The sequence below is a fragment of the Dermacentor variabilis genome, chromosome 2 (genome assembly GCF_050947875.1).
Source record: "Dermacentor variabilis isolate Ectoservices chromosome 2, ASM5094787v1, whole genome shotgun sequence".
Lineage (NCBI taxonomy): Eukaryota > Metazoa > Arthropoda > Arachnida > Ixodida > Ixodidae > Dermacentor > Dermacentor variabilis.
Window position 1 is genome coordinate 5,687,787 of NC_134569.1, and position 25,349 is coordinate 5,713,135.

Consider the following 25,349-nt stretch of genomic DNA (forward strand, 5'->3'; position numbering starts at 1 on the left):
CATATGGGAGAACGTCATCCCAGTTTTTGTGGTGGACGTCAACATACATGGAAATCATATCAGCGATCGTTTTGTTTAGCCTTTCTTTGAGCCCATTCGCCTGGGGATGGTAAGCAGTGGCTTTGTGGTGAACTGTGTGAACCACTGAGAAGCATGATATCTTCTGTGAGCTGCGCTGTAAATGCTGCGTCCCGGTCGGTTATGACCACTGTTGGAGCACCTTGGAGGAGTACGATACCATGTATAAAGAAGGTCGCAATATCATTAGCAGTGCCTCGTGGGAGAGCTCAGGTTTCAATGTAACGTGCAAGGTAGCCTGTGGCAACAGAAATCCAACGGTTACCAGCCCTCGACGTAGGGAATGGTCCAAGCAAATCTATGCCAACCTGCTGAAAAGGGATCCGCGGAGGATCCACGGGATGGAGAAGTCCAGCGGTACGCACGGTCTTGCGTCTCTGGCAGTCGCGGCATGTCTTCACGTATTGCTTTACGTCACGGTGAAGGTTAGGCCAGAAGTACTTTTGGCGTATGCGTGAAAACGTCCATGCGAATTCCAAGTGGCCCAAAGATGGCTCGTCGTGAGAGGCCCGCAGGATGTAGTCACGTAGAGAAGACGGCACTACAAGGAGGCAGGCGGTTGCGGTCGAGTGAAAATCCATTTTGTAGAGAACGCCATCACGGAGAAAAAACGAGGATAACTTGCGGATGAACATACTAGGCGACTCTGGTAGACAGCTCTCAAAGTAGTCGATGAGAGGCCGGAGTTCTGAATCATCGCGCTGTTATTTGCTGATGTCTGATACTGTGATAATAGACAGAAATGCGTCGTCTTGATCAAAGTCGTATGGCTACGGTTGAAGTGGACCACGTGACAGGCAGTCGGCGTCGGTGTGTTTACGCCCGGACTTGAACACTATCGTCATATCGTATTCTTGCAAGCGAAGACCCCAGCCTGCAAGACGACCAGATGGATCATTGAGATTGGGGAGCCAGCACAATGAATTGTGATCTGTCACAACTCGAAACGATCGGCCGTACAAATATGGTCAGAACTTAGCAATTGCCCACATAAAGGCCAAGCATTCCTTCTCCGTAGTGGAATAGTTCCTTTCAGCTGGAGATGCGGCTTGCATAAGCAATGACGCGCTCGGCTCCGTCTTGCCACTGTACAAGGACGGCACCAAGGCCTGCGTTACTGGCATCCATGTGAAACTCGGTGTCACTGTCTTCGTCGAAGTGTCCTAGAATAGGAGTTGTGTGCAGACGTTTCTGGAGTTCACAGAAGGCCTCTTGTTGGTCCTGCTCCCAGACAAATGGAACATTATCCTTAGTCAACCTTAGTAAAGGTTCGGCTATCCGTGAAAAGTTAGCCATGAAACGTCGATAATATGCGCAAAGCCCTAGAAAACGACGGAGTTCGTGTTTGTTCGAATGTGTTGAAAACGAAGCAACAGCAATGGTGTTGTCGGGGTCTGGTCAAATGCCCTCGTAGCTGATGACATGGCCTCAAAATTTGAGTTCGTCATACCCGAAATGGCCTTTTTCAGGTTTTGAAGACGGGCCAGCAGTACGAATTGCGTCAAGAACTGCTTGTAATCGCTGGAGGTGCTGCTCAAAAGTTACCGAAAACACAACGACATCATCTAAATAGACAAGGCATGACTGCCACTTGAGACCTGATAGAACCGTGTCCATGATGCGCTGAAATGTAGCAGGCGCAGAGCACAATCCGAAAGGAAGGACCTTAAATTCGTAGAGTCCGTCAGGCGTAATAAATGCGGTTTTCTCACGGTCACGCTCACCAACCTCTATTTGCTAGAAGCCGCTGCGAAGGTCCATCGATGAGAAGTATCAAGCATGTCGAAGGCGGTCCGAAGAGTCGTCGATTCTGGGAAGGGAATAAACGTCCTTCTTAACGTTGTTAAGCTTGCGATAGTCAACGCAAAAACGCAGTGTGCCGTCTTTCTTTTTCACCAGAACCACAGGTGACGCCCATGGACTGGTGGAGGGCTGTATGATATCGTCGGTAAGCACTTGTTGGACTTGATTTCGGATGGCGTCTTGCTCTTTGCGAGAAACACGGTAGGCACGTTGGCGCACGGGTCTTTCATTGGTATTTGTAATAATTCTGTGTTTCGCAATAGGCGTTTGGTTGACCTCCAATGTTGAAGCGAAACAGTCCACAAAAGACTGTAAAAGGCTTCGAATGCTAGCTTGCTGTTCATATGATAATTTAGAATTCACATCAATGTTGCTGTTGGCTGGTACGTCACAGCTACAATCTCCATCATTGTGTCCTACAGTTAAACAAGCGAGAAAGTCACTGACTGGCTCCAAATAGGCGATGGCAGTTCGTGGGGCGAAGTGCTGGTATTCACGACTGAAGGTGGTCACTAAAATCGGAGCAGTCCGTGACGAAAGCTGCAAGATGCCGCGGGCTACGCAAACCTGTCGAGCCAACAAGACTGGCAGATTGCCTTCAGCGATTCCGAGATGGGGAGGATCATCGTCTGTTTCTACGGTGATCGACGCAGTACTCCGGGGTGGTAAAGTAGCACAGTCACCCGAAATGCGTAACACCGTGGACTGTGGGTGGCAGTCGTCCGAATGAGTTGCGTGTTCGCTGGAAAAAGTCACAAGCAACTCGCGAAGGTTTATGATTGCGCCGTACTCCCGAAGAAAGTCCATGCCGAGTATGACCTGTCTAGAGCACTGTGCCAGTATAATAAATATACCGACAACTGTGACCTCACGAATTTGTACCCTCGCAGTGCATTTGCCGATCGGCGTGAGAACATGACTGCCTGCTGTACGGACCTTAGGTCCTGGCCACGGTGTCGTCACCTTGCGAAGTGCAGTAACCAGCTGTCCGCTCATGACAGAATAATCGTCCCCAGTATCGACAAGAGCGGTTACCGGGTGGTTATCTACAGAAACGAGTATGTCCGCTGAAACAGGTTCACGGTTTTCGAAGGAAGGTGTCGAAGGTGCGCAGTCGTCGTTGTCGTCGTCGTTATCGTCGTCCTCGTCGACGCCGTCGTCGGGGTGTCGGAGCGGAGGATCTTTCGAAGTGCGTTGGACAGCGGCCCCACCCCCGGAGGTCGCTGTTAGTTTCCCCGACTTGGGCTCGTGGGCCGGTCGCCCACGCAAGCGGAGAACGTAGTGTAGCGGCTAGGTGACGCTGATCGTCGAGGAGGTGGTGATCGTGACTGGCGCCTCTGCGGAGACGGAGATCGGGTCGTTGGCGGGGATTGTTTAACCGGTGGGAACTGCGCGTACGGCGACGAAAGTTGACTGGCCAGATATTGCTGGATTTCTCTCGGGCGCTCTCCCTCACGTGGACGATGAGCACCGGGGTGATAGCCCTGGAGTCCTATTCTTCGGTAGTAGCAGACACGGTGCAAGTGGCCCGCTTCGCCACAGTGGAATCAGAGTGGCTGATAGTCAGGTGTGCGCCACACATCTGACTTTCGCGTATTGGTTCGGGGGCTCGTGGACCCGTACATGTTTGTACAAGTAGCTTGGCCCTGGAAGTGGCACAGCGGTTCTTCAGAAGAAGGCGGGTTACGGTGGTTTCTCGGTTGCGCAGGTACCCTCACTGCTTCCGCATAAGTCAGTACGGGAGCGGCTTCAGGTCTGGTTTGCACGAATAGCTGTGCCGCCTGGCGGACTTCTTCGCGGACGATATCTGTGAGGGATGTTACGGTCGGTTGAAATCGCACTTCCTGTAGTCGCACTTTCTGTTATACTGGCTAATGTTCGCAGTTACATGTCAAAAAAAGATACCATTGAAGCCTTTCTCGAGGATAATAACACAGACATGGCCATTTTCACTGAGTCTTGGTTAACCCCTGACATAGTTAACCCCTGACATAGATAGCACTGAGCTATTACATGCAGATTCCCCCTACACTGTTTACGGACGCGATAGGAGGGAACGAAGGGGTGGTGGCGTTCTTGTCTTCACGAAAAACAGCATTCCTTGTTACCAGCTCCCTAACAGTTGTACTCACGAAATTCTTTGTGTGCACATATCCATGCCAACACGCACGTGCATTCTCATATCATGTTATCGCCCACCCGATTGTGACCCTTCCTTTATCGACGAACTTAACACTGTCATTTTAGATGCATCCTCTCAATTCCCGCGTGCTAACTATATTATTTGTGGTGATTTTAACTTTCCGGATATAAACTGGGACACTCTAACAGCATCATCCCGCCAGTCAAAACATTTCCTTGATTTAGCCTTAAACTTCAACCTTACACAAACATTAAACTTACCTACACGTGGCTCAAACACCCTTGACCTGGTCCTCACTTCCCAACCCGAATACATTCAGTCTATAGCATGTGTCAATGGGCTGAGTGATCACAGTATTGTACTTTTTAATTTGGAAATCCCAGTTCCAGTCAAACAGCGTTCAATAAAACTAATTCGGGACTACAAAAAAGCTGGCTTTTCCATAATTAACAGCGAACTGAATATTTTTTTTGAATACCTCAAAGCAACTGCCTTCAGAAGGTCTGTTGATACAAACTGGCTGTTGTACAAGCATAAGCTACTCAGCTTAATCAATAAGCACGTACCCCTTGTGTGTATTCGTGGTGTCATGGGAAAGCCTTGGTACACAAACCAACTAAAAAAACTAGCACAGAAGAAAAAGCGCCTTTTCAGAGTTGCAAAAAAATGTGGTTCCGCCCCTAATTGGAAGAAGTATTTCACCTGCCTGCGCGAGTACAACAGCCTTCTGAAGCTTTCTAAGAAAAAATTTTATCACCAGGATCATCTCAATATCATCCGTGTAAACCCGAAAAAATTTTGGAAAATACTCGCACCAAGTAGAAATCAGTCGCATAACATTACCATAACTAATCCTAATGGGTCCCATGTTGCAGTTGAAAAGCGTTCTGACGTCTTCAATTCATACTTCTCTTCCGTCTTCACTTGTGAATCTTCCACCAACATTCCTGTTTTACCAAGATTTTGCAGCACTGAAATGCCTCCCATTGATGTAACTGCTGAAGGAATCGCAAGCCTAATCAATAAGCTTAACATATCTAGCTCACCCGGACCTGACAACATACCGGTGAAGATACTAAAAGGCACTAACGTCATTTCTAGCCAGATATTACAAATCATTTTTACCCAGTCTATAAGCGAGGGTACTATTCCCAAAGACTGGAAACTAAGCAAAGTAACCCCCGTTTTTAAATCTGGTAAGCGCTCAGACCCATCCAACTATCGCCCGATCTCACATGTATTGCCTGTAAACTTTTAGAACACGTCATTTATTCCCAAATAGCTTCCCACCTCGACAGAAATTCTTTTTTCTTTAGCAAACAACATGGCTTTCGTCCAGGCTTATCATGCGAAACACAACTTTTTGAATTCACCACAGATCTCCACCTAAACTTAGATTCTTCATTTCAGACTGACGTAATTTACTTAGATTTTTCAAAGGCTTTCGACCGCGTCCCTCATCACAGACTAGTGTCCAAACTTTCATGCCTTCACCTCGACCCACTAATCCTATCATGGATCATTTGCTTCCTGACAGATAGCCTCCAGTTCACCTGTGTTGGCGGTCGCTGTTCAGATACTACCAAAGTAATATCCGGTGTACCACAGGGATCCGTCCTCGGCCCACTCCTTTTTCTAATATACATTACCGACCTCCCAACAGACATATCATCCACAATACGTCTATTCGCCGATGACTGTGTTATTTACCGTCGTGTCACTATTAACACTGACCAATCCATTCTGCAAAATGACCTAAATTCTATTGACAAGTGGTGCTCACGCTGGATGATGGAACTAAATGTCTCCAAATGCAAGTTAATGCATGTATCACGTAAACGCTCTACATCCAAATTTCTATACTCTTTGGGCTCTGTGAATTTATCCGAGGTCGACAGTTACCGCTACCTTGGCCTTATCATCCCTAACAAACTAAATTGGTCGAACCACATCCAACAAATAACAGCCGATGCTTCAAGATCCCTTAACTATATTAAAAGATCCCTATCCTTGTCTCCTCCGTCGATTCGTAAACTAGGATATGAAATTTTCATCCGTACCAAATTAGAATACGCGTCTACAATTTGGAATCCACATCAAAAGTACTTGACTGACACTTTAGAAGCTACTCAAAATCGTGCCTCCCGCTTTATCTTATCGAATTATGACAACACGATCAGCGTTACTAACTTAAAGTTATCCATTGGTCTACTCCTTTTAGCATCAAGACGCATAATTTCGGGACTCTGCCTATTCCATAAATTGTACTATAACTTTCCTGACCTTCGTTCCTCACTTTTATTTCCACCCATTCGCTCATCACATCGTCTATTCAATTCTTTATGTATCCAACGCCTTCATGGTTCTACAAACGCTTTTAACAAATCCTTCCTTCCCTCTGCAATAGAACAATGGAACTCGCTCCCGGAATCCATTATTGTAGAGCGAAACCCTTCGAAATTTCGAGAGTTACTAACCACCCATATTTGCAGCTAATTATGCAAAAACCTGTTCTTTTTAGTGTCTTTTCAGTTGTTGCCTTTTTTTGCTTTGTACATGACTATTCATTCGATGTTTGTATTATTGTTTTGCCTCCCCCTTATGTAATACCCCACATGGGGCCCTTAAGGGAATAATAAATGATGATGATGATGATGATGATCGAGCTCCTCACGTACGACACTACGCACAAGCTCTCGAAGCGCATCGGTGTCATAGGGCAACGAGAGAGAAGATGCTGATCCCAGGCTGATTTGCCGATCGTAGACCGAGGAGCGTTGCTGATGGGCTCGCTCCATTGTTTTCGCCTCACTAACGAACTCAGCTACTGTAGCTGGAGGCCTTCGCATCAGTCCAGCAAACAGCTGCTCTTTCACTGCACGCATCTGCAGGCGTACTTTCTTCGCTTCTATCATGCTAGGGTCAGCACGCTTGAAAAGCCGCGACATGTTCTCTGCGAACGTGGCTACGCTTTCGTTCGGCCTTTGAACCCTATTCTGAAGGGCTTGCACTGCTCGCTCTTTTCTTGCGGGACTGCTGTACGTATCGGGTATCTGCCCTTGAAATTCTTGCCAGGTGGGGATGGATGGCTCGTGATTAGCGAACCATGTTCGGGCAGAGTGCTTTAGGGCGAAATACACGTTCCTTAACTTTTTCTGCTCGTCCCAATAAATGACGTCAGCCACACGATCGAAGTCATCGAGCCAGCCTTCCACGTCCTCAAGAGGCTCACCATGGAACGGCCGGGGCCAGCGTGGGGTGTGGAGAACCAGCGACGCAGGAGGCTGCCCCGTACCGTATGTCTCCTGTGTCTGGCTAGCTGTTGTGGTGGACATCCTAGGCAGATCTTGCAGGCCGTATTCCGGAGGCAGTCTTTGAAGCCGTCGGCTTTTGCGTGGTTGTCCGCTTCCAATTCATGGGGGTCAAAGTACATAGACGCGTATCCCGCACCTCCACCAGTTTGCCACAGACAAAGCCACAAAAGACTTCGGTCGACGCTATAAATCTTTTATATATCGCTGTCCTGGCACCTTCGTCATTGTCTTCTTCTGGGAGCCAACCAACATGCCTAGCTTGTGGCATCGAATTGCACCGAGTGGCTGTCAGCTGTGTCGAGGTCGTGGCAATATTTATATCGTCGCCAGCCACCATGGTGGATCCCTTTCTGAGGTACTAAGTATGGCTGTCAGAGCCTTAAACATACACTACCTTCCCTGCTTAAGTATTTCAACCAATGAAATGTTGATTTCTAAACAAAAAAAATATTGGATTTGTTCTTATAGGTGTGTATTGTTAACTGCTCTAACAGTTCCTCAGAACTTATGATGTACTCTCGTTGTCTTTATGCGTTAACGCTTGTAACTATGATTCCTAGAATCCAGGCTTCCGCTGCAGTGATAGTGCCCGGGCCACGCGGCAGGGTTTGCGTTGTGAACTCGATGCTGCAAAGGGCGTCTTCACGTTTCTAAACTATGAGCATGTGATGACGCCCTGGGCTACGTTGCCGAGGTGTCTGTCGCGAAAGCAGCAGCCTATATGCAGATTTTCTTCTTCTATGTTTTTAACGTAGATGCACATATATATTTGCAAGTATGGAAAATAATTTCTAAAAAAAGAACGTCTCCTGATGGTAAATTGTGCTTATTGTGCACTTCTGTGAAATCTGTGATATATATATATATATATATATATATATATATATATATATATATATATATATATATATATATATATATATATATATTGATTTTGCATTCTTATGATATATGCGATCTAATTCAAATAATAATAACAATGTAAGCTAGCAAGAATGTACGATTTCTTAGTGGCAGGAATTACGAGTTATAGTAGCTAAGCACGTCTGTTAGGTCGTGATAATTCTAATTATAAATCAGTGAGCCGCCCAATGCTCCTAAGCTTGACGTGGTTTTCAACACTGAATCCACTTGATGAATGACTGGCCTTTCCTTGAAATAGGCTTCGCACAACATAACGTGTTTCATAAAAAACCCATATGTCCCACAGCATCCCAAAAATTTAGTAATTGTCAATTTCTATGAGCGACTGTTTTCGTTTTCTAGCTAATATTTCGGGCACCAAAACATGAAAAATGACGAATTCTCGTCGTGCAACGAGAGTCTGGAGCTCATGCAGCGTAACTGGCATCAAGCTATTACTTTTGTGACGATTTCTGATTTCTTTTTCTTCCTTCAGAGTCCAAAGGGATCAAGCTAACCGAAGACGGCTACGAATTGTGCTACCAGTCAAACTACCTCAGTCACTACTTGCTAACAATGAGGCTTCTCGGTAAGTGCGTTTGAATTGCTCCTGCAATCTCTCTGCACATTCGCCTTTGGGGGAAAAGTTCTCTGCCATGCTGCCGCAGTGTGGCGCACTTTCTGGGGATGCCTTTTGCCTAATTTTGATGCCAGCCCGGCATGCAACACTTAGAATATGACGCCTATATTCGTACATCCGAAGGCATGCAATGTAATGCAAAGAGGAAGCGGTAGAATGACCGCGCCGGTGAGAAAAATCGGGGATCCACGGGCCCAAAACGTGCACGATACGATTGACGCTCGTCGTAGTGGAGCCAGACTGCGGGTTATTCTCGACCACCCGGGGTTGTTTAACGTGCGCCTAAATGTATAAGCGCGCGAGCAACTCCCTCGCTCCTATCGGAGTGCGGCCAGGATCGAACCCGCGACCTGAAGCTCAGCAGCTGTGCTGCGTCCTAGCCGCCCAGCTAGCGAGGTGGGCGCTGGTCGCCGATTAAGCTACCAAAGATTTGTGCTAAGCCCTGGCCCTTCACTGTTGATGGCCTGAGACCAGAGGAAGTCTGTAGCCCGCGCGTTATATAAAGTGGCGATGCTCTTAAAGTGAGAGAGAGTGATACGAAACGGAGGGCCTCAAGTAGCCAGCTACTCTACGCTGGGGTTGGAGGGAAACGAAACTTGACTGGAGTGCAAAACGATAGAAAGTTGGGCTAGTTGGTACGGTAACATGATCTTGGCTTGTGGCGCGAAGTGAACACGGGCACAGAAAGGAGCAGACAGGACGAGCGCTAACTCTCAACTGAATTTTTATTGATACGAAGAACATATATATAGGTGATTGCGAAAACCGCAGCATAAGAACATGACAAGGTAAAAAATATCAGTTAAACATATCAGGAGGTATGCAAGTCAAAGGAGGAAACACCAAAAAAGATTACTTCAGATTGGTACACGTGTTGCGAAGGTACTGAAATTCGCAATCTAACAGAGACAACGATGCATGGCTAACGGAAATGTCTCCCAATCTTTTGATGCGGAATGCCTCGATAATTTCCCATGTGGTTTGGCATTTGTGTCTGGAAAGAATTTTTGTGTCTTCAAAGAAAAATATACAACCACAATTGAAACAATGTGACGCTAAGTGTGATCCATTAGGGTTGTTTAGTGAATGTTTGTGTTCTTTTAGTCTAATGTTAATGCACCTGCCGCTCTGTCCAATGTAAGCTTTCCCGCACTTGAGTGGAATCTGATAAACTATACCGGTGTTGCAAAGCGCTAAAGGGGACACATGTTTAACGCTAAAACTTTTAAGATATCCGTAGCTTTCTTGGTGTAGTTATCGCGAGAACAAAACACCAGGTAGTCATCTACGGATCTAAACGCATGCACCGCCAATTCCTTAAGATTGTTTCGTAGTTTTCTATTGACGCGACTTAGATAAATATAACTAAAAACTGGCGCAACTTTTGAACCAATGCAAACTCCCGATTTTTGTACATACATAGAACTACCCCATTTTACAACGGTATTCCCTACGTAAAGCAACAAAAGTTCTAAAAAAGATTCCACGGGCATCCCACAGTCCTGAGTAAACCGGAACTCATCATTGTTGAGCGTCACTGCTTCTTTAACACTACACAGTAGTTCCGAATGCGGAAGCGGATAAAAAAGATCTTTTACGTCAACACTGATTGCCGAGCATTTACCTGGATTATTCTCTGTTAGGAAGGCTACAATTTCTTCCAAATGTCTTATCAGGAAGGGGTCATCAGGACGGACTGAAGACAATACATTATGCAAAAAAGTTGAGACAGTGTACTGCCACGTTCCTTGTTCAGAAATGATGGCTCGAAAGGGAACTTCCGGCTTATGTGTCTTAGCCCTAAAAAATATGTCGAGGTGCAGACCCTTGGAATGTGTAACTCCCGACGCGAGGCACTCCAGACCAAATTTCTCAAGCAAATCAATTGCAGTTTTCTTCACTTTCTTTAAATTGGTAATTTTCGGAAAAAAATTTTTGTCAATAGCGGTTTTAGCTCTTTGTGTGTACAATTCTTCAGGAACAACAACAAAGAAACCTTCTTTGTCCGCAGTAACCAACCTAAGCGCATGCTTGACGAAAAAACGCGACACACCAGTTAGGTTGCCTGACTTACTGGGCTGAGGTACAGTCCTCGCGATCACCTATGTCCTATCGCCTGTATGTATATGTCCTTCGCATTAATAAAAATTTAGCTGAGAGTTAGCGCTCGTGCCGTCTGCTCCTTTCTGTGTCCGTGTTCACTTCGCGCTACAAGCCAAGGTCATGTTAACTGGAGTGATCACGTGTTCAAAAATATCTGCTGATTCAGCAAAAAAACACTTGGCTTTTCGAGGAGGTCCCCTGCGCTATGTCCAGCGTATGTCCGCACACTTGCTTATGAAATATTCGTGTGCACGAACTAGAGTACGCGTCTACCATCTGGTCCCCCCATCAAAGTTATCAAATTAATGCTCTGGAATCCATACGAAATCGTGCTCCCCGCTTCATTTGCTCTAATTACGACCGTCGCACCAGTATCCCGCATGTCAAATCAGCCCTTCGTTTTACCACTCTGCTGTTGCGTCGGAACATCAGCGAGCTAGGTCTTTCCCGCAAGCTCTCTCGTTGTTTCCCTCACCTGCGCGGGACACTTCTGTCGCCCCCTGCTCGGTGCTCCCGCCGCCTTTTTGACAATCTCAGTATTAAACGCTTGCATGGCTCCACTAAGGTTTTCTATAAATCATTCCTACCCTCTGTAATTGAATCATGGAACTATTTGCCTGATCTCATTGTCAATGGACGTAATCCACAATTTTTTGAGAGATGTTTTGAGAGATGGTGAGCACTAACCACTACATCCTTTTTACCATTCGTTTAATTGTCGCTAATTGTACGATTTACTGTGTCACAGCTTTTATAATAATGTATTCCTTCTTGTAACAACTCAACACGCATGATGTATATCAACATTTATGGAACGTTGTCCACCCATTGTCTGCCCAACATGTCAGAGCTTACTATCTGTAATGTTTTTATTTATTTATTTATTTATTGTTAATCGAATGATTTACTGGCCTAGAGCTTTATTACTTATGTTTAATTTCTGTGACAACTCACATGACCGATCAACAATTTTCGAGCGTTGCCCCCCCCCCCCCCCCTTACCAGCAAGGGCCTTTAAACCCGCCGTGGTTGGTCAGTGGCTATGGTGTTAGACTGCTGAGCACGAGGCCGCGGGATCGAATCCCGGCCACGGCGGCCGCATTTCGATGGGGGCTAAATGCGAAAACACCCGTGTGCTTAGATTCTGGTGCACTTTAAAGAACCCCAGGTGGTTGAAATTTCCGGAGCCCTCCACTACGGCGTGCCTCATAATCAGGAAGTGGTTTTGGCACGTAAAACCCCACAATTTATTTTTTTAAGGACCTTTAAGGGTATAATAAGGGATGATGACGACGATGATGACGTATGATGGGCGACGACGGGTTTTCTCGAGGATACGTGCAATCGTGACCATGCATCTTAGCAGAATAAATCTGCCTCCAAGCGTTAATAAAATGCAGGAAGAATGCTCTGCTTTATTTTAGCGCACGTTGTGCGCCAACGGACGAAGCTCTCCTGCAAAGCTACCCGCGTGCAGAAACGGAAAGACTGAGACACGAAGGAAAAGTGGGTTGGGGAAAACACGACGGCCCCTTACCCTTCCTTTGTTTGAAAGACGCACAATTTGCTTTGCGAGGAAAAAGCTCTCAAGCGATGTCTCGTGATACGGCGCTCGCTTTTCTTTTACCTCTTTTTAGCACCATGTAATGGAAACTGCGCAGGTTCTTTTTGAATGTTATATCCTCACCGAGGCCGCGCAACCTTGGGCGCACGCAAAACGTCGTCCGGCGACTTAGCGAAACTGCGCGCCGGAGCCGCCGGGGAAGTAGCACTCCTTGACCTTGGCGCGCGCTATTGTCTCAGCGTCGTGAATGACGCGTTCCCATTGTGTGCCGAGTAAGGTGGCAGCCGGCGCGAAAATGCGAGGACTTCTCGGGCCACCTCGACGATGGCCTTGGGCCGTTGCCTTGGGTCGCGTTTTCCCTGGTGACATTTTACGACGGGACACGCAGGCGGCGTATTTTGAAGGCGCCGATGTAGTCCGGCGTTGCGCTGGCCGATGCCGGCGCAGCTGGGCGGAATACGCCGTCCCACGTCACGCCGAGGCTGCCATCGCGCACCAGCTCGGCCGGTCGACGGCGGAGGTTCACCAAAGCGCCCGATTCCGCCACACGAAAAAGCGGCCACGTTCTCGGCGATCCTGGCGTCGCCGGCGCGACGTGCGCGACTTCTGCGGCCGCTGACGGTGGAAGCGCCGGGCTGCATACGCAGTGTAAGCGCCGGTGTGTTTCAAGACGCATGCATTTATAGTAGTGGCACTTTGGGCAGCAGTTAGCTTTCGGTCTCGCTCGAACTTTGAGAACACTTCTTTTTTTTTAGAATATTTATTGCGCGAATCAATATCTGCCTTCTCGGAGTATAAAGTAGCAGTCGCCCGTTTGGCACAAGGCCATCACCATCGCGATGCTGGTTCACAAACAAACCGCGTGCCAACCCCGGCCTCCGCGAAGGTTGCGGATAATGGAAGACGACGGGTGCCGTTTGTCGTCAGCGTTGAGTGGCGATAAAAAATAAAGGCATTTATTGCTCGCAGCGGGAGTCAACTTGTACGAAGCTCTCACTCGGCTGTGGCCTTTCTTCTGCCTCCTCTACGGTCTTTAATTCCTTGGCCATATATTGCTTATTTCTGCTCAGTGTTGACTTATTGCTGTCTCTGACGTCATCCCACTGTCTCTCGAGCCAATCGAACGCTCTCTATTACGAGCTCCAGGTGGCGCTAATTTCTAGGATGCCGCCCCCCTTACGCTTTCACTCGGATATACAGCATGCGGCGCGCAGTCACGATGTTACTGCCCCAAGACTTTAAACGGAACATGAGGCCGACGGCAGGAATGCGCCTGGAATGTCCATAGAACTCCTATCGCAATAATATAATAAGAGTATCCGGCAAGCGAAGCGTCGCGTGGCCCACTACTTTCCGCAAAAGAAGTAATAAAATCGAACTTGCACCATGCGACAATTCGCTGCGCCGCGACAGTCTTTTTTTTTTTTGTGGGGCGGGGGGCGCTGAAATGAAATTACGCAAAGGAAAGCATGTTGGCTACAATCGAATGCCTACTTTGCACCTAGTGTGGCTACCGAAGGAATATCGAAGAAAACGTGAGACGCATGGCCACAGAGAACCATATATATATACGGCTCGGTATCCTACACCGGCGAGACAAAATTTTCCGGAGAGGCTGCGCTTACTGCACGCGTTGCAATCCGTTGAGTCCCCGCAGTGACGGCGGCGTGCGACATTGCATTGTTTATTTTTCTCGTCTGCAAGCCAGAAAGCGTCTAAAACTCTGCCAGGTGAAAATCCCCTTGGACAGAGAAAAACGAACACACATCGAAGTGTGCCGCGCGTTGGTCGATGCAGCCCGAGAAAAACGCATGCGCTCTGACTGGTTCGGCAGGCCGCAATTAGCGAGAGAGAGAAAGAAAAGAAGAGGTTCAATGTGCCCTTGCGAATAGAAACAGTCCTCCTCTATTGCCTCATAGATATATTATAGATAATTATTTTTTTTCCTCTTCGTAGCATGACAGTCTACTGAACCGTTTCGATTTTCCCTCGCCTAAATTCATGTAACAAAATTGTAATTTTTACCTCCATTTTCTGAACACAAGCAAAGTGTGCCCAACTCTTGGCCAATCCCCGCGAGTGGGTAAGCGCCAAACTCATCAAGGACATCATCATCATCATCATTAAGCCCTGTAGAAAAATAAGAACGTAGTCACCTTTACTGCCTTTGGTGTCTTGACATGGATGCATTGGCGCAGGATAAAGAAAATGTTGATATTCTTATCTGTGACATCACGGCACAAATGAACCACCATAACGCTTCGTCTCATTGGACCTCGCTGCGTGCTTTGTGAACTTGTGTGATAGTTTGTTGATTTCGCTTCTCTCGTTGTATGGTGCGCTGTACGTCTTTAGAAAAGTGAATGCACCTTTGGCCTCAAATGTTTATAACAACATTAAACCCACGTAGTTTCGGCATTGAAAATCTTAATTAATATTTGGGGTTTTACGTGCCAAAACCACTTTCTGATTATGAGGCACGCCGTAGTGGAGGACTCCGGAAATTTTGACCACCTGGGGTTCTTTAACGTGCACCTAAATCTAAGCACACGGGTGTTTTCGCATTTCGCCCCCATCGAAATGCGGCCGCCGTGGCCGGGATTCGATCCCGCGACCTCGTGCTCAGCAGCCCAACACCATAGCCACTGAGCAACCACGGCGGGTCTTGAAAATCTTAAGCGTGACTTTGGAAATATCAGTGCACCTTTCGCATCAAACGTTTATGAGAACTTTATGTCCATAATGTTTCAGAATTGAAATCCAAGCGCTCCCTAGATTCCGCGGCCTCCGCAAGATGCCGCGACGAGCCCACACGCCATCCAAAGGCCTTTGAAACTTCGTGCTTGGATGGAGCTCCTTGCGTTACGATATGTGACTTCCGGTGCATGGGCGTTGCCGCGAAATCCAGCCCGATTTCGCAATGTTCGGGCTAAAATGTCTTTTCGAGCATGAAAAGGACATTCTAGACAAAATCGAGCTTGACTTCCGGCGCCGGAGGTTGCTTTGGTGGGCGGCGCATGACAGCACGAAAAAATTTCGGGGGAGGCTGAAGCCCCATAAGCGCCCCCCCCCCGGGCTACGCCCCTACTATATATATATATATATATATATATATATATATATATATATATATATATATATATATATATATATATATATATATATTATATATACGCAGGAAAGAGACGACGAACTTTTTGGAATACTGCTTTTACTTAACGTTTTCGGCTGGTGGACCAGCCGATAACGTTAAGTAAAGGAAGTCTTCCAAAAAGTACGTCGTCGCGTTCCTGCGTATGTTACGTCGGGTCCTGCGTGGTGAACTTTGAAGAAAACCCGTATATATATATATATATATACCGTACAGCCCCTAGAGGCATCTTGCAAGGGGGGCGAGAAATATACAATACATATACATACAAATAAATACAAATATACATATACAAGAAATACAGTGTAAGAAATGTGTAAACGTGAAATAATGTGGTGTTAAAAATTGTACAAAGACAAACCGAATGCTTTTTGAACGCGAGAGGTCAGCGAACAAAAAATTTTCACAAAGTAAAATATAACCAGTAGAATTACAGAGCGAGCGGGACAATATTTGACTCTAATAAAACAGTATTTAAAGGGTCTCTACAGGTTACTATGAAGTCAAGTTAAAGTGATAAAGCAATGCTCTAGAACGTCGAAGGCGTTAATACAATCGCGAATAGAGCTTTAGTAACCGAGAAATTGAAGTAAATGCATGACACGATTTGAGACCCCCAGCGACATTCCGGTACTAGCCCGATGACGAAGGCACTCCTCATCATAATTTGTCACTAGTACTCAACTGCTCGTATTAAAAAGATCATTTCATTATGCTATAAGACGGAAGAAAATGCTACTTATCTACTTCTGTTCGATTCTAATAAAAAATTAGATTTTCACGTCACCCTTCAGTAGAGTATGGGTGGTCGAAAGGTTTCGTTTTCGCTCGACTCTGCCCGCTCGACTCTGCGCCGCGCGCGTTTTGGAGTTTCAGTTGTTTAGTTATCGCGTCGTGCTGCGCTGGCTCTGCTGGCTCGCGAAACTTGGATTTCGACCAAACAGCGATAATGCCACGTCCATGTGATGTCGTGGGATGCGCGAACGGTCCGCGGAACTTGGCCAAGGGCAAATTGCAGCGGCGAATCTAACGTTAATTATCACTGTGCCAATGAGTGAACCTCTCCGTTCGAAGTGGTTAAGTGTCGTACTTCTGCCGCAACGCGTTGGTAAAGATAAAAAAAAATCGCATTGTGTGCTTGTGCACTTTCGTCCAGAGGATTACGAGTTCAACGCCGACTTACGGAAGTCGTGTGCAGTGCCTTTCAAAGCAGTACTTTCCCGTAGCGCTGTTCCGTCGGTCTTGCCAGCATTCTCCGGAGCACAAGAACAACTGCAGGTGGAAGACGCGGCGATGAGTGCGCAATTTGGTTATCACGAAGGAAAAGCTACAAATGTGCGAATATGTAAAGCCATGACATACAGTTGCCGTCGTAGTAGTACGCAACGACGCCGGCAGCGCGAGCCCTCAACAGCAGGTCACGTTCATCAGTGATGAAATTGCTGAAGCCTAGCCCAGCATCGCGAGCAAATAATGTGTCGTTGTCAGGGTCGTCCATTGCAACGGGCGTCAAAGTTGGCGTCATAAAATAAAGAACCAGCTTATCGTCGCGCGCTTTCCCTTCCGCTAGCCACCATAGTTCTGCTTTCGCGCTGCTGTCGGCTCTGTCTTGGCTCTGTTTCTGGCCGCGCATTTGCTTTTTGCGCAGAAAAGCCGTAGCGCCGTCTGCGGACGCCGTTTTACTCTCCAACGGCGCAACGTCACTATGAGACCATGACGTCACCACTCCTCGATCGGAGGGCGGGCGATTTGAACGGCGCTAGAGGTACGCGGACGCTCAGAACGCATTTTCTCTTAATATAAGTCTCTTCTTCGCATGAAACAAGCGTTTCGAGTTTTCTGGGATGGTATTTCAACAGTCCACGTTGACTTAATATTAACCTTTGGTGTCCCTTAAGGAGTAGTACCACAATAATAACGGGAAACTCAAGGAAAGATAACACGTTAGGTTATGTAGAGTTTCAAAAATGTGTAGCCATAGAAGGTGCCGGAATTTTTCCTGGTCACTCTCATAAGCGACGGCGTTAGGAAGATTGTTCCAAAGGCGAATGGCTGTTGGAAGAGCGGAGTAGTTAAATGAATTAGTCTTTCCGTAGATGCGCTTGAAATTGAACTGATTGTACAGCCGGTGGTGCCTGTAATGATGAGTTTCAAGAGGCAGGACTGATGAGGCTCTATTATGGACATATTTATGAAATAATGATAGTAGGGCTATATCACGGCGATCATGCAAGGGCTGTAGTGAGAGGTCGAGTTTAATTTGTGTCATGCTTTTGTTATAGTCAGAACGACGTGAAATAGAACGCGCAGCTCTATTCTGGATAGATTCGAGAATCGAGTGTTTCTGATGGGGAGACAAGACGGATGCGGCGTATTCAAGCTGAGGTTCAACAAATGCTAGATAAGCTAGCTGATGAATGTCTTTAGTATAATTATGCAACTTGCGTCTTATGTACCCTAATGATCGTGAAGCATTGGCGCATATGTATGCAATGTGCGTTGACCACGAAAGAGTCGAAGATAGGTTAACACCAAGATATTTATATTGAGTATCATGCAAAATAGTGATGTTATTTATGTGATAAGGAAACGTAGATTTAATGTGCTTGCCGCTAAAAGAGATAATTTTACATTTAGAAACGTAAAGCTACATTAGCCAAGTCTTATACCAAAGAAAAATAAGTTCAAGATCTTTTTGGATGATTGCATGATCATCGGCACATTTGATGGAACGATGAACAATACAGTCGTCTGCAAAAATGCGCACGTGTGAGGTCATCTTATTGGGTGAGTCATCAACTTATTTTAGAAATGGCCCAAGAACGCTGCCTCATGGTACACCTGAAGTAACGTGCGATGGAGAAGAGGAAAAATTATTAACTGCTGTGAATTGCTGACGATTAGAAAGGAAATTGCGAATCCATGTTAGTGTAAGGGAATCTAATTTAAGAGCAGATAATTTAAAAATCAAACGGCAATGTGCCACGAGGTCAAATGCTTTTGAGAATTCTAGAAAAGCACAATCAGTTTGGAGATCCTCTTCTATGTTAGCATGCAAATCAGTTGTTAGTTGTAGCAGTTGCGTTTCACAAGAGAAGTTCCTCCGAAATCCGTGTTGCTTAGACAAGAAAAATTTGTTGGCTTCCAGGCGACAGTAGACATTTGATGCAATGACATGTTCTAGCATTTTACAGCATATAGATGTTAATGATATTGGACGGTAGTTTTCCAGTGCGTGTTTATTACTTGACTTAAATGTGGGTGTGACCTCTGCTATCTTCCAATCTAAGGGCAGCAGTCTCTAAACATTGCCTGAAGATGCGAGACACAATTTTACTTGACGCTATGATGGTGTTTTTGAGAACTTTAGAATTAATGTTGTCAACGCCACAGGATGTGGTAGATGTTATTTGTCAGGCATGCGACACCTTCAACTGTTATTTCAATTGGTGACATGTATTGGCAGTTCGATGCATCTGGCAGATCAGCCTGATCTTCTGTGGTGAATGAAGAATAAGTATTTAAAGTAGAAGCACACTGATTATCTGAAATGGGAGTGTTATTGTCACATATTTATGTCGACGTCGTGCACGTTTCGCGGCTGAAGCTATACTTCGCTCGCAATTCTTCGTCTCGGCGCTTCGCCTCGCGGGCGTCCTGTTACGGAAGGCCCTACTGGTAACGTCCAGCGCTTGTCGAATGGGTGCCGCATTGCTACAGTTGACCTGCCGAGGGGGCCTCTCCTTAAACAATGGAGGGGAGACGGACCGGGCCACCCTGATTTTAAGCACTGGCATGTGTCTCCACATGACATCGAGGGCAGACTTTGATACCAGTCTTGGTGTCAGTATTCACATTGCAACTAAAATCGATTATGGACATCTTTATATGTTTTTGCTAAAAAGGTTGCTCAGCCTCATATATTGGTAAGACCAGCATTTTGGTTAGGTATGTCGAACGAATTATTGTTAATATTATTCTTTTCAGTAGTTGTAATAACTTATTGCATACAGATGTTAAAAAGAAGAAGGCCCCCCGCAGGCGTCTTAACTATCACTCTTGCCTGTAGGGTGCTGAACTGTCCCGCGCCTATGAAGAAGACACAAAGTAGCGCCGCTGCTGTTTCCTTGGCTCGCGATGAATGCCGACGTCGGTGCCGCTGCAGCAACGCAGCCGCCGAGACGCGTGGCGGCGCGTGCTCCTCCGCTCCCCCCTCCGAGCGAGCAGGCTGCCGCTGCCAAGTGTCTCCGCGTGTCATTCTTTAAAGTTTTACACAATTTCTGAAAGTAACTTGTGGCAGATAGCACAATTTCATTCACTGAGCTGGAAAATTCAAAGCGGGGGGTATTATTTCCACGAGAAATCTAAACACGTAGAAAAAAACCACAAACGCACGCGACGCAGGACAGAGCGCTTTTCCGGACAGCGCTCTGACCTGTGCAGTTTGCTCGTTCGCCCTGCGACACGCTGTTTCTGTTTTTTATTTTATTTTAAAGACGAACCGACCAGCCCCTTTGAACACACTGCTAAACACGTAATCAACTAATTGACAAAACCTATTTCATTAAACTTAATTACTTTATGGCACACGTTTTAATTTACGAACTGTAGCCAGTTAGCTTGCAAGGCATATCTACTAGGAACAAATTTTGAGGATCGCACTGGTTTTCGACATATGCGTCATCAAACTCGCGGTAAAAATGGACCTGTTCCACTCGCCCTTTAAACAAAAGCGCTCGTTTGAGGTACAAAAGTAAGCGGATCGTCCATGTATTTCGTAGCACGCTTTCGCAATGAATATCTCGAAAAACTAGCGCCATCCTGAAAAAAAAATAAAACATTGTAAGTGGATACGCCTTGCAAACTAACTGGCTACAATTCGTAATGGTAATATGGCCTCTAAAGTAAATATTGAACAAGTCAATTAGTGAGATTTCCTTCATTTGTTGAATATTTGTTTCGCTTTCTCACGCAGGCAAAGTCCACATCCTTGAATATTCCAGCTCGAGGAACTGAATGATGCTATCTGTCACAGCTGATCTCTAAAAAATAATTTAAAACTTGGAAATGATGACCCGGCATATGTCATCGGCCGAATACCGCCCACAACGGGACAAATTTTAAAGCATTCTCGTTTTCCTCAGGACCGTGCGCCGCCGGAAAGCTCGTGCGTGGCACCCGCGCGAATTCAGCCAGCCCTAATGTGCACGCGTAACGCGGTTTTGACTCCGCCTGGCGCCGGAGACCGAAGTTGGCGTCGCTGATTGACGAGTGGGCCAAGGTTGGCTTCGAACCCTCTTCCCTCAGCGCAGCAGCCCAATGCTTTAGACCGCGGACTATTCGGTGAGCCCAGTTTTTGGCGAGACCGTTATATAGGCCCAGCCCAAAAAGGCAGATAGGCAGACGTCCCCCTAAATGTGCGCCAAGTTCCCAGGTAATGCTAATAGCATTAAATGTGGGCGGCCTCTTTGTGATGTCAACAAGGGGCGCTGAAGCGCACCCGTCTACTGCAACTGTATAGCTCCGACTTGATAAAAGTTTCTTCAATATACACCTATGAAAGTGAGCATAAACAGCAGTCTTGTGGTGAGTGTAGGATAGATTATCATGACCATCTCGCATAAATTGGTACAGTATAGATAACCGCAAAGTAACCTTTTGACTAGTGTTATTCTCTTGCGCCGTCCGCTGCTGTCAGACACTGGCCAGGCCTATGTTTATAGGTCAACCGCGGAAGCGCACCAGAGTTCAGCAACCTCCGAAACGGCCACGCCCTCCGGTGTTCCCCCAAACAGTGGACTGCTGCACCCAGGGAGGGACAACGATTTACGCGCAAAATGTGCCGGAGCGACAATACACCGGCCGGACTTCGACTTAGCGAAACCATGCGGATGCCTTTAATTGCACGATTTCAGTTATAATTTCGAGTGACGCCTTATAATAAATGTTGTGGTGGCTGAGGGGAAACTGGTGCTGTTCACCCAAATAAAAAAAAGAAATAAACTCTGCAATACTCGCAATCACCACAATGCAAGTTTTATTGCGCCAAGCATCAACCTATCCTCGTATAAAATCACGGCTCCTTGTAATCTCGCCTTCTGGCATAGACGCTTACTGTCTGATTTCACAAAATGGTTTTAACGGTTAACATTAGAGACACTATCTGGAAATGCATAACTCCTTCCTCCAAGGGTGAAATTAAGATTCGAAAGTACCCGAGGGTCAACCGAGCAAGCAACACCTAGTGCTCTTTCCAATCGCACGTTCACACATTTAGAACCATGCGTTGTTATTGGGTGAACAGGTGTTACAAAAGGTTTGCTAAAAGAACCTTACGATACCAGGCGTGGTACCAAGTACATCTAAGCAACGGCAACCGGAACGTCCTTTCATGGAATCGCAAATGGCCCCCTTTAGCTGCACGCACAGTTTTGCACGGCACGACACGAGAACGCGCGTATGCGCGTGTGTTACAACCATGCGTAGTTATTTGTGTGCGCGTGCGCTCGCGTGTGTGTGCGTGTGTGTGTGTGTGTGTGTGTGTGTGTGTGTGTGTGTGTGTGTGTGTGTGTGTGTGTGTGTGTGTGTGTGTGTGTGTGTGTGTGTGTGTGTGTGCGCGCGCGTGCGCGCGCGCGTGTGTGTGCGTGCGTGTGTGTGCGTGCGTGCGCGCGTGCGTGCGCGCGTGCGCGTGTGTGCGTGTGTGCGCGTGTGCGCGTGTGCGTGTGTGCGCGTGTGCGCGTGTGTGCGTGTGTGTGTGCGCGTGTGCGTGTGTGCGTGTGCGTGTGTGCGTGTGTGTGCGTGCGTGTGTGTGTGTGTGTGTGTGTGTGTGTGTTCGATGTGGTATTCCTGCTTGACATGACACATTTTCAGCAGCTACGTCGTTCAAACGCTTCGCGCACCGCGCACTGCAGACGTGAGATTGCCTGTGCGTTCGTGTGAAGGGCATCTGAAAGGCAGGGCGATTCCGGAAGAGGAATTTTGGGACACGTAGGAATGTTCGGGGAAGCCCGCGTGAAGACGTGTTCCGTGCTGCGCAGGGCTGCTGCGCAAGAGTGCCCCGAGCCGGGTGGTCAACGTTTCGTCGGCCATGCACCACCTGGGCACGCTGAGCCACCCAGACCAGCTGGCGCGCGGCCTCACGCCCGTGCGGCACCCGACCGCCTCGTACGCCTGCAGCAAGCTCGCCCAGGTCGCGTTCACCCGCTCGCTGGCGCACAAGCTGCGCCACTCCGGTAAGCGCGCGCTGCTGCGTTCCTCTCGCCGGCCCGAGGCTTCGCGTGGCACATATGCCGCGTAAAACCACGCTTACCTCGAAAGTATGCGTGACTGGGGAGCGTAGCAAGCCCAACAGTCAATGCGAAGTTGTAATCATCTGCATGGATGTCTCCACTGAAGACAAGCTGTACGCGCAGGTATCCCTGATATTCCGATTTTAAATGAGGTGCACATTTGACCTTATTGTTCGTATGCACTGCATTAAGCGCTTACGAGCTGAGAATATGACTGTAAATGTAACACCACGCTGACACGCCTCGCATACATGAAGAAAACAAGAAACAGATTCTCGTCAGTGCTTGAGGTTAACTCAGTAATGCGGCTGTTTGGGCGTGTTGGTAAGACACGACTTAGAACTTAAAGCGCACCACCAGACGAGGACGGTGAAAGAACAAGCCTGAGAATTGAGCGCCCGTGTGTCTCCCATCTTCTTGCACCTTCCTCATCTCGTGGTGCGCTTTAAGTTTTAACGCGACAGCGTTTTTTAGTTGTGTTTAACGGAAGCAGCCCCTTGTCTATAGCGGTGGTGCTTGGCGCAGGGCATGAATGGCTGTAGGGAAACCAGAGAGCCGCCGACTCCCAACTGATTTTTCATGTTCGAGAAAAGCAATATATATATATATATATATATACATGCGCGCGCGTGTACGTGCATGTGTGTGTGTGTTCAAAGGAAAAGAAATCCCGGGAATATCAGACCCGTGGTGCCTTGTAAATACTACGCACCGATATCACGCAAGAAGCGGGACGCCGCCACAATCGCGGCACTGAATGCCCTGCACCGCACTGTAGACATTATTTCGGTGCTCACGCAGCCTGTCGTTGAGACATCTGCTGGTGTTGCCAGTGTATTTTTTTCCCGCACGTCAGTAAGTGACCTGTGCTGGACAGAACACGAAGACATGTAGCACGAGGTGCGTTAAGTTGTTTGCACAGCTTTCGCAGCTCCTCAGGTGCACAAAAGAACCACCCTCACATTGGTTCGCTGACCAATCTTTTTTTAGCCTGTGCCAAACTTTGTGTACGTGCGTAGGGCAGAACGACTACCAGGGTCTTTACAGAGCTATGAAGCCTTTCATATTTGTCCCCTCGTTTGTCGACCTTTAGGAACTTCTATGCCACCACAGCAAGCAAGTTGTTTGGGTAGCCAGCGTCTACGAGACGTTCCACCTGTTATACGAAACCACATTGTATTGCGAGCGGGAATGACCTCTTGAGGGCGTTGGTAATGCAACGATTTGGTGATGCTCCTCTTAACTTCGAGTGGGCTGAATTTAAAAGCAAAAATGGTCTACCATTTCATGGCTCATACATCCAGCAAGCGTAAGTCGGTGACATTGAAAGCCTCAAGTCAACAAATAGTAATAATATTTGGGGTTTTACGTGCCAAAACCACTTTCTGATTATGAGGCACGCCGTAGTGGAGGACTCCGGAAGTTTTGACCACCTGGGGTTCTTTAACGTGCACCTAAATCTAAGCACACGGGTGTTTTCGCATTTCGCCCCCATCGAAATGCGGCCGCCATGGCCGGGATACGATCCCGCGACCTCGTGCTCAGCAGCCCAACACCATAGCCACTGAGCAACCACGGCGGGTAACAAATAGTAGTGTCATCAAAATGCAATTCATATGTCAGCTCTAGCGGCTTCAAGCAGTCACGAAAAATGGCTCCAATGTTGAACTAATATTTCTGAAAATGTCCATTGTCACGCTCAAGGAGTATTTAAATGTCAGCGACGCAATTGCAGACCTTGAAAATGACAGAGTTATCAACTTTATTTATTAAGATGCGATCACGATGAGTAAAAAAAATATCACCGAGAAGAGGCGCCAAACAGTGTCCATTGCGTATACTCCACCTGTTTATTTTTTTTTTTTTAAGTGGCAACCGACTCGCCCGACTCTTCTCATACTTGTATACTCATGCCTGCAGGAGTATAGCCTGTTATGACATAGCCTGTCATAACATGTTATGGAATTAAAGTATCTTGCAGTATTGTTCACTAAAGTACCACAGGCAGGTACCACAGCTTGTAGTGATGCTTTACTTCTAGTTGGTAAAAAGCTGGTTATTTGGGCGTCTACGTTCCGTTGGAACTTGAGACAAAATGCAAGGTCGATCCAAATAGGTCGCGAAGCGAAACGCAGTTCACAACAAATTGTAACCGACATGAGTAAGGGTGGTTAGGGGAGTACCGATTGAAACGCGACTATGTTTGGAGGGAACAAACATTGGGAAAGAAAGATGCGGGTTTTAATTAAACGAGGCACTTAAATTCGTTCATTGAAAATAAAACAGCCGTCAATTTTGTGTATGCGTGACGAGTAAAGAAAATGCGACTCTATTATATTTCATTATTATCAATAAATACCT

At 46.9% G+C, this 25,349-nt stretch overlaps 1 protein-coding gene across 2 annotated transcripts in view; it reads left to right on the top strand.

Moving 5' to 3' along the window:
- LOC142571306 (retinol dehydrogenase 12-like) overlaps positions 1 to 25,349 on the top strand; it is a 71,645-nt gene that overhangs the window by 34,133 nt on the left and 12,163 nt on the right. Inside the window, exons 4-5 of one of the 2 annotated variants that reach the window (XM_075679560.1) lie at positions 8,738 to 8,830; positions 22,737 to 22,931. In XM_075679560.1, coding sequence (XP_075535675.1) covers positions 8,738 to 8,830; positions 22,737 to 22,931 — 288 coding nt within the window. The remainder of the gene's footprint in view (positions 1 to 8,737; positions 8,831 to 22,736; positions 22,932 to 25,349) is intronic. The other variant, XM_075679561.1, reaches the window with a different exon arrangement.